General features: G+C 40.1%; 1 protein-coding gene across 5 annotated transcripts; it reads right to left on the bottom strand.

Moving 5' to 3' along the window:
- Positions 1-836: 836 nt before the first annotated feature.
- MED21 (mediator complex subunit 21) lies at positions 837-8,835 on the bottom strand. 5 transcript variants are annotated; one of them, XR_009505335.1, is made up of 6 exons: positions 8,760-8,835; positions 4,629-4,743; positions 3,988-4,088; positions 3,172-3,428; positions 1,314-1,357; positions 837-1,223 (listed from the first exon to the last, which is right to left on the bottom strand). XR_009505335.1 is itself a non-coding variant. In XM_059935510.1 (4 exons), exons 1-4 carry the CDS (start codon positions 8,799-8,801, stop codon positions 3,252-3,254), a joined length of 435 nt encoding a protein of 144 aa, XP_059791493.1. In that variant the 5' UTR covers positions 8,802-8,835; the 3' UTR covers positions 2,937-3,251. The 5 variants fall into 5 exon arrangements, 1 of the variants encoding a protein (XP_059791493.1); XR_009505334.1 differs by having other exon boundaries at positions 837-1,202; XR_009505333.1 differs by having other exon boundaries at positions 837-1,155.
- Positions 8,836-9,671: the final 836 nt, after the last annotated feature.

Genomic DNA, 9,671 nt, shown 5'->3' with positions numbered 1-9,671 from the left:
GTATAATACTAGAATTTTTTTCTCTGCATGTTTAGTAAAACTCACTAATAAAACTCTCTAGGCTTGGAGATTTGTGGGATAGAGTTTTGACTACGATTGAATTTCTTTATAATGGTTAAAGGATCATGATTTATACATCTTCTTGAGCCTATTTGCTAACTTGTCTTTTTTTGTAGGAATATATCCTTTTCATCAAAATTTTCAAATTTATTGGCATGAAGACACTCAGATTTTCTCAAATATTTAAAAATCAATGCATATGACTTTTTAATTCTTCATATTGTTTATTTATGCCATCTCTCTTCTTTCCTTGATCAAACTTGCCTAACTTGTCCATTTTATTACTCTTTTTGAATCCCAGCTTTTCTTTTTCTCTCATGGTATGGTTGCTTTCTTAGTTTCTTCTGTTATGATTTATTATGTCCTTCTTTCTTTCAGTTTGAAGCTTAACTCATTAATTTTCTGTTCCCCTTTTTCTAATATAAGCAAGGAACGTAATATTGCATCTCCTAAATGCTGTCTTAGTGGAATGCCACAAGTTTCTATACGTAGTTTGTTTTTATTAAGTTCTGAATTATGTCCTAATCTCCATTATCATTTCCTCTTTGATCGCCAAGTTGTCTCTTAGTGTTAGGTTTTTAACATTCATCTCTATTAATTTTATCCTGAATGTGCACACAAGATGTTCTGAATCAGAGATAGATTTCTTATTACTTTAAGGTAAGTAAGTGCCTCCGCCCCCTTTACCCCAGACTTAGCCCTGGGGCTGTGCAGTAAGAGTCATGGGATTTTTTTCCCCACACAGTGAGTGGCGTCAAGTAAGAACAAACCCAGACTTCAGTACGACAAGACTTTATTGGAAATACGAGAGGAACTATAGGGAGGCTACAGCAATAGAGAGGGTGCTCTGACTGTAAGAGCTGCAAGCAGCTCAAAGACAGATCAGATGCTTTTACAGGAATGAGTAAACAAGGCTAGAAAGCTCTGGGTATGAGGGAGTGCGGGGAGCAGATGACAGAATGGGACAGCTGATCAGGGAATGTCTTTTTTTGTGGTCAGTTTTCAGGAGGTGTTGTTGAGGAAAGACTATTCCACATTCCAGTGCTGGCTCAGGCTGAGGGTGGATTCAAGTTCAGGAGCCTGTCGCAGAGCAGCCTGAAGTTTGATCACGTCAAGTTAGAGGGCATTTTGCCCAGACTGGTCTTTGGGAACAACCAGTTCAACTAATTATTTATGAGATAAAAAACAGGAATCTGGAGGGTCTAGGTCTGGCTTTGTCATAGGTAGTCAAAGGAGTCATCTACACATCTTACCTTAGTCATCTTGGGAAAGGAGATTCTTTGCAGTAAGCCATTTCCTGGAATACAACAGAGTAAAGGGATTTCTTAACTGTTCTGTCCATACATCTATTTCAGCTCTGAGGATCTCCTAATCCAATAGCCACGTCCACAAAATGATGCCTCAGAGAAGTTGCTGCAAACAATCTTTATGAATTATGTTATACAATCTTCATGCATATTTCAGAATATGTATTTCCCTTTTTCTATAATACCTTAAACTGGAAACAAAAAGGCAATTTCAAATATAAGAAGTTTCTTTCAGGTAAGAGTAATATTTTAACGGTAGTCTACCAGCTTAAGGCTGAAATTCTTATTTCTCTCTTGGGGCTAATTGTATTGACTAGGGTTCAGTATTTTGAAGGTTACCTTCTTTTGTGAGCTCCTTATCTTCTACTTGATTCCAGTGTTTAAAAATAAAATGAATTTTAAGTGATGTCAGAGAAAATAAGCCTAACATTTAAATTATCTATTAGTGTGGATAACATTTAACAATTTTAAAAGTTAACGATTCTATGGACTTCCCTGGTGGCGCAGTGGTTAAGAATCCGCCTGCCAATGCAGGGAACACGGGTTCGAGCCCTGGTCCAGGAAGATCCCACATGCCGTGGAGCAACTAAGCCCATGTGCCACAACTACTGAGCCTGCGCTTTAGAGCCCGCGAGCTACAACTACTGAGCCCGTGTGCCTACAGCCCGTGCTCCGCAACAAAGAGAAGCCACCGCAATGAGAAGCCCGCACACCGCAACAAAGAGTAGCCCCCGCTTGCCACAACTAGAGGAAGCTCGCACACAGCAACGAAGACCCAAGGCAGCCAAAAAATTAATTAATTAATTAAAAGTTAATGATTCTATAAGTCATCTTATTGTAGTTAAAATGTACCCCTAAGCAGTATTTTTCAAGAACTGTAGAAGAGCTTAATATTCAAGGAGATCCAAGAGTTGAATGCATAAGCATACTTGATAAAGCTAACACAAATGTCAACAACAACAAAGTAAGCAATGGCAATGGAGACAATGATGCTGAAGTAACCGATGTAGCAGAAGCATGTTCTGGTCAATTAGAACGCAGCAATAAAGGCTGAGAGGTTTACAAGATCAGAAGACAGAACCTTCGGATAAATAAAAAGAATGAGAAGGAATCAATGACTCAGGAAACATACTTCACTGTGCAAATTCAGGAGAAAAATGGAAAGAAGCAGGTGAAGAGATATGGAGAAAAAGTTGAGAATGAAGAAAATTTTTCTCACAATAGCATGGGAATTCCACAGAGGATTTCTTAATAGAAACAAATGTGGAGATGAACTAGAATGGATATGAGGTTCTAGAAAAAGAGGAAAAAACTTCCATAAAAGTGACCTAATATCTCATCCAGCCACACTAACTCTCTGTTTCTTAAAAAGCAACATGGTTTCAGAATCGTTCCTTGCTCAAGCTCCAAATTTATACCATGTCACCATTAAAGAGGCAGAAGGATATCAACCTAAATTCAAAAGTCCACTATCTCTGCATTTACCACCTCTCCTCTGGCTTGAGGGATGTTTTGATTTGTAAAGACTGGAGAAATATGACAAAAATAAAGACAGAAATTACATCACAATAGAATTTTATAGTACATCTGTTTAATTATATTATGACCATTAATGCAATATCTGCCTCAATAATTTAACCCAGATAATAAAAAAAAAAAAAGGCATAATGACAGTTTAAAGCTGGTTCAATCACGATTGTACAAGCTTATTATTAAGAGTGAAAACAGAAGACTATTTAAAGTAGCTAAAAAGATAACATGTGTCATAGTGCTTAATGTTTCTGTAACTGTTGGTAAGGCTTACATCTAAATCTGACGCAGAATTCTTAATGGCATTGAAGCAGCTCTTTTCTCAGCCTCACGCACGGTATATGTACACTGGTGCTATGAGTCCGGAAGAGACTGGCTATGGGTACCACTTCTTGTCTTCAGCTGGGACTGTGCAATATCAGCAAGTGCGCTCTGTATCTTTTCCAGAAGCATGTCCCCTCGATAAACAACATCCTCCAGACATGTGGCAGCTTCGTGATTTTCTTCTTCCAGCTTATACAAGCTTGCAGCCTTTATAAGACACAAATTTAAGAACGTTCTGAGAAATGAAAAACTTGGAGATTAATGAAAGTTGAGATGGAAAGAACCCGCAGTAAAAGTATTTACTTTTAAATCTGATGACTACGCAACCATTGTGACAGATTTTTCAGCTGCAGAAATCCTAAGATCAGATAACTTTCAGTGGCATAAATCCTAAGATCAGAGTTTTCCCTCTATGAATTATTTAAAAGATGACTTTTCGACTGGAGATCTCTGCATGGCTACATGAGACTCCCTTCCACACTGCTTTCGGACACTACTATTCTACTCCACACCCAGAATGTGCCCCTCCTCTCACTCTTCGCAAGGAAAAGAAGCAAACTGAGGAAAATGACAAGTTTTCTTTAAGCTCAAAATTGGACAATTATATACATTCAGCTCAGTCTTTAACAGACTACAGTAGTTCACAGTAAAATTCCCACTTTAAAATTTAGAGTAACTCTGAAAATTGTAACAAAAGGAACTAAATCTATCTCTTTAATTGAAAATTCTCTACTCACAAAATTCTCAAAGGAAAAGAGATTTTTACCTGTAAAGCAGCTGTAGATTCTTCACTGGGTAAGGAATCTATCAAAACATCAATGTCTTTTGCTGTTCGTGCAATCAACGCTGCAAAAAGCTGGGCATATTCTAGAGAAAGACAGTACTCATTTAGGATATTAGAGAATCTCAAGTTTTCAGAAAGAGAACTTTATGAAAACAGAAAACTTCATAACTTTTTCTGTAGCAGGCTTCTAATGATTAAAGTTTAATTTTAACACATCAATTCTATTATGTTTGAGAATTAGCTTTAATATTAACTCAAATTGGAATGTAAGCATAATGTATATCATTTCATTTATTAGGACAATACAGTGGTCACTTGAATAAAGGAATCTATAAACGGGATGCCTTTCTTATTAAGGTCCCTCAAGTAAAATTCAGCTAAATTCATACAATTCTCCTCTAAACAAGTAAAACATCTGTTATTTGACAAGAAAAGAATTATGAGGTGTTACGTAAATTGACTATAACAAATTCATTTCTTTTATGACAAACTTGTAGTAATATTCTCAAACAATAACATTTTTAGAAAGCCATAAATAAGTTGAATTTTTCAATAAATCTCATTTTAAGGGATTACAGGTAATGTGAGAGTCAAACTAAGAGAAGCCAAGAAAATCTATTTACCTTCTGTAGGATTAGCTGGCTGATCTTTGTTAATGGCTGTCTGAATATTACTAAAAGAGGCAGGAGGACCACACTGCTGCAACACTCCAATGGCATTACAAAACTGATCTGCAAGCTTGAGGCCAAAGGAAACGTGGCAAAGTTAGAAAGGATTTATCTGTTTTACCAATTTTATTGGTAACGGCAGCAACAATGTTTCTATTATAAGGATCTCTGAGCAAGAAAATAAAACAGAAAGGAGTAATTCTGGATAACATAAACCAGTTATTAACAATGATTAAATGTTTTAATCATGCAAAGAAACTACGTTTGGTATCAAATGTTTTAATCATGCAAAGAAACTACATTTGGTTTTAATCATGCAAAGAAACTACGTTTGGTATCAATCAAAGAAATACAAAATAATCTTTCTTTTCTTCCCAGGGTAACAGAATGACAAGAGAAATATATGCCAATACTTACTGCAAGCACAAGTAAAGATTTCTGGGGAAGTAGTGGTGGAAAAGAGCAAATGTGATAGGCAAATATCTAAGAATGGCCCCAGGGTAAATTTTAAAGTGTGACTCGTGTACAAACTATACGACCCCTTTTCTGAACCTAGAGTAGTTACAAGTATAAAAGTGGGGAAAAGACTGCACCTTAAGTATTCTGAAATGTTTTTCTCCAGGACTCAAGCTGTAAGCTCCCAGGGCTCTAAAAGTATTCCTTAAGCAGTTTTGAAGATTGAGAATACCAAGTCCTTACTGAAACCATGTCCCATGGGGTTAATGGAAGCTGTCACGCTAACAGAAATACTGGAGTATGTCTTACAGAACAGCAGATAAGGGAACAGCTTGTTAGAAACCCCTCTGCTTGTAACCTGCCTTTAATGATTAAGACTGCTTTAGTTTTTTTTTTCTTTCCCTAATTGCACACCCTCCAAGCTTCACGTAGCCCATGTAATACAGCACCAGACTTCTTACCACCCCTACAGATAACGCTGCTGATGTGTGCATCACTGTAGTAACAGGGGCTTAAGTTGTTTTCCAGAAATTTGGAAGATTTGGAGTGGGCTCCTGCCCAGTTCAGACCAGTTAAGAATAGTTGGGACCACCAACCCTAAAACTGGTCCCATGCACAACACCAATTACCTCACCTTTTCCCTACCTCCACCCACCTTTCCCCAGGCCTGAGAACACCCTGCTTCTTTACCCCATAAAATCTCAAGCCTCTTGCCTTCTGGGAAGCAATCTGAGATTTGTTCTCCTGTCTCCTCACTCGACTGCCTCCTGAATAAACCCCTTCTCTGCTGCGAAACTCGGTGTCTCAGTGTTTGGCCTGCTCCAAGTCCAGCAAACAAACCTGGCTCCGTAACATTACCATCTCCAAACCTAAGATTCCTAGTCTCCCCAGCAACTTCTCTCAATAGCCCCGACCTCTCAAACCTCAATTCCTTATCTCCAATCACTGAATCAGCATTTCCACTAAGTTTCGCTGCCACTATTTGAATGACAGAACTCAAAGTCAACTGTTTCCTTTGTTTAATATCTAATTTGTATTGAGAATCTCCTAGTCAACCAGTCTAACTTCAGACTCAACTTTCCTTTCACCTTCCAATCCTGCCAATACTACTACAAACTTTCCCTTTTCCTTCTACCGTCACTGCTGCTGTTAGTACAACTTCACACAAGAATTGTTTACAACAGACTCCTTATTAATTTCTAGTTCTTATTTTCTTTTTTTAAATTAATTATTTATTTATTTTTGGCTGCTCTGGGTCTTCGTAGCTGCAAGCCGGCTTTCTCTAGTTGTGGCGAGCAGGGGCTACTCTTTGTTGCAGTGCACAGGCTTCTCACTGCGGTGGCTTCTCTTGTTGAGGAGCACAGGCTCTAGGCATGGGGGCTTCAGTAGTCGTGGCTCACAGGCTCAGTAGTTGTGGCTCGCCGGCTCTAGAGCACAGGCTCAGTGGTTGTGACGCACAGGCTTAGTTGCTCCGCAGCATGTGGGATCTTCCCAGACCAGGGATCGAACCCGTGTCCCCTGCATTGGCAGGCAAATTCTTAACCACTGTGCCACCAGGGAAGCCCCTAGTTCTTATTATTTTCTATGTTATTTTACTCTGCTCAAAAATTTTGAGTTTGCCCCAGCATGGTCTTCAAGATAAATCTCCAAGTCTTCAGGCTATTTCAAAGCTTTCAATAATCTAAGTCAACCCTACTTGTTCATTATCTACTCCTCCTTCACATATGCCTGACTGGTGATAAATTCATTCCTGACTACACTGCTTTTGCTCACATTTTGCAAAGGCAATAGAGTGGCAGTTAGTGCTCTGAAGCTGTACAAACATGGATTCTAATTCTGGTTCTGGTAACTCGAGTTTTTTTTAATTTTTAAATTGGGAACATTCTCACATTATAGCATTGTTATGAAGAATACAGAAAACACACACAAATATTCAACGCACTGGCTATTTGCTCTGTCCTTATGAAGCTCTCAAAATCCATTTATTCAACAAATATTTATCAAAAATCAACTCTATGACAAGCACTGTATATAACTGTATAAACACAGCGATACAGTGAACAAGACAGTTTCTGCTCTCATGGAGTTCTCAGTGGGTAAAATAAATTTTATTTTAATAATTTCACAAATAATTACAATTCAGATAAATGCTAATAAGATTCTCTCTATTTTAATTAGTATCACTCAACAGTTCACTTTACTTCAGCACTTACAGCTGAAAACACTCAATTCATTACAACTCCTAACCACATACTGCTTTTGCATTATTTAAATGTCTCTTGAGTATATGACATCTTTCTAATCAGGCTGTAAACTCCTCAAGGAGTATTTCTCTGTAACCATGATGGTGCACCCATCATGGATACCAGGCACCCACACCAGTTAACCTAGAGGTTTTTCTCCAAAATCCCATGATCAGCCTGCCTACCATGGAGTTAAGGGCCATATTCACTTTTCCTTACTATCCTTCTGGCTATGAGACATGTATGAATACACAACATTTCCCCTAAAATAACATTTGTATCCAGCAGCATCATTACAATTTGATTTTGTAAAGCCTCAAAGGAGTATCTCCCTGAGGGAGATTGGTTGGCAGCCCAGGCAAGTCACCAAAGGTAGAATTTACCTTGGTGAATTCATCAACATTTAGGGGCTGGCCCTCACACACAAAGTAGATCAGTTGCTCGTGAGCAGGTTCACACTCTTCAAGTGCACAAAAACTAATAACGAGAATACCAACTTATTAGCTTCCAGTGAGAAAAAACTGGCAAGAGACCAGGTACTTGGATTTTCCAGTCAACATCTCACCTGGGACATCAAATTATAAATAGAATGACAGAAATGTAAACAATTTACCTCAATGGTAATAAGTATATGAATTCTTTGGTTTGCATATACTTTCTACGTAGACATACAGGAAAAATAATCAGAAGGATCAAAGTAAGGGGGGCTACTCACAACACCTGACTTTCATAGGGAGCAGACCTATTGGCAGGCATTTTTAAAACCTTAAATAAAGATATACGAAGGTCAGAAGATTCACTATCATAACGACGTCGGTTTTCCCTAAACTGACATGCTGGGGGCGTGGCCAAGAAATGGAACCCTTGGTCTATAGAAACCAACTAAGATGAAATAAAACTTTTCATTTTACTATCACTCCCGCCACAACCTGAAAATTTTGGCGAAGGAATATTCTGGGCTAACATCTAATGAGAAAGATCCAATCATTAAGAACACGGATTGCCCTCCGTGGGTTAAAACTGATAAGGGGAAAAAAGCTTCCGCTTCCTCTCCCCTCCAGGCCAAAGAGGAGCAATCCCATAAGCACCACTGACAAGAAAATAAAACCTTTCCGAGAGAACATGATAAGGCCGTGAAGCGTGACAGTCCACGCAGTGAGATCCTCCACTTCGCAGGCTTAAGAGGCCGCTGGCTCCCGCACCGCCCCGCAGCCGGCCTCAGACCTTCCAGACCGCGGCGCCGCCTCCCTCCAACCCCAGCGCTTGATGCTGAAGCCCGGCCTCAGTCCACTCCCCCCTTCCGAGTTTTGTCCCTCGGACCTCTTTTTCTGCCTTGCTTTCCCTCGGGAAAGAAGACGACGGAGATTAATCGCGCGCAATTGCTCACCGAGTTCACGGCGTCCTGCAGCTGCGTAAGCCGATCCGCCATGTTCCTCTCGCAAACAAAGAGACGCGAAAGCAGCTGCTCGTACGCAATTGGGCAGCTCTAGGATGCGTCATGGCCAATCACAGGGCTGCGTTCTTGGAGGGGGTGGAGTCAAGCCTTACTCCTCGCCCGGCGCGGAGGGGGTGGGACTTTCCGGAGGCCTACTTTATATAGATTACCTCCACCTGAGGTGACTCAGCTGGGCCCACGTTCAGTAACGCGGAGACTGTACAGGGCCCACTCTGTTTGGGGACCAACATACTTTCTCGTGGCTTTTAGGTGTTAAACACTTTACAGAGATTGTTGGATTATGCGGTTTTTGAAAGTAACTTTCCCTACCCTCCCTTGTATCCATTTATAAACATCGCCTTGAATACTTGCATGGACCACAAAACATACACAGCAAGCAACTAAAGAATACTTGGGAGTCACGGTACCGACTTGAGTGTCAAGAAATCCAAATTAAAATTCAGCAAGCAATCAGGACGGGCCGTGTTCGGGTGCCCCTCCGTTGCTTTTGGGTGCGGAGCGCCTGGATTCTTGTTTAAATGTGGGTGTGCTGGGGGAGCTGACATGTGAGATGGAAAGCGTCCAAAACTAGTACTACACTGAGCTGTTAATGGCCGTGTTGGAAGAGTATGGAAAACAGAGATCATGTGGGCAAAAGTGAGAGGAGGAAGACGGTAAGGTAAGAGGTAAGGTGTAATCAGCATCTCTTGTTTGTGTGACTGCGAGAAACTCGGTAAGGAACAGAGCAGGGTTGGTGGAGAAGAGAGTGGAAGTTTCACAGTGTGTAGTGGGAAGAGAGGTTCCTGGAAAATAAGCCAGGTGCGTAGGTGCGGCAAGTTCAGTTTTAAAAAAGATAAGCTGTGC

This window comes from Balaenoptera ricei, chromosome 10 (assembly GCF_028023285.1).
Source record: "Balaenoptera ricei isolate mBalRic1 chromosome 10, mBalRic1.hap2, whole genome shotgun sequence".
NCBI lineage: Eukaryota > Metazoa > Chordata > Mammalia > Artiodactyla > Balaenopteridae > Balaenoptera > Balaenoptera ricei.
The sequence above is the reverse complement of the archived record's forward strand: the minus strand, read 5'-3'. Positions and strand labels throughout refer to the sequence as shown.

Coding starts and splice junctions, on each gene's coding strand:
- MED21 (XM_059935510.1), bottom strand. CDS start 8,801: ATGGCGGATCGGCTTACGCAGCTGCAGGACGCCGTGAACTCG. Junction 4,089..4,628: donor GCCAGCTAATCCTACAGAAG/GTAAATAGATTT, acceptor GTCTTTCTCTAG/AATATGCCCAGCTTTTTGCA. Junction 3,429..3,987: donor AATCTACAGCTGCTTTACAG/GTAAAAATCTCT, acceptor TGTCTTATAAAG/GCTGCAAGCTTGTATAAGCT.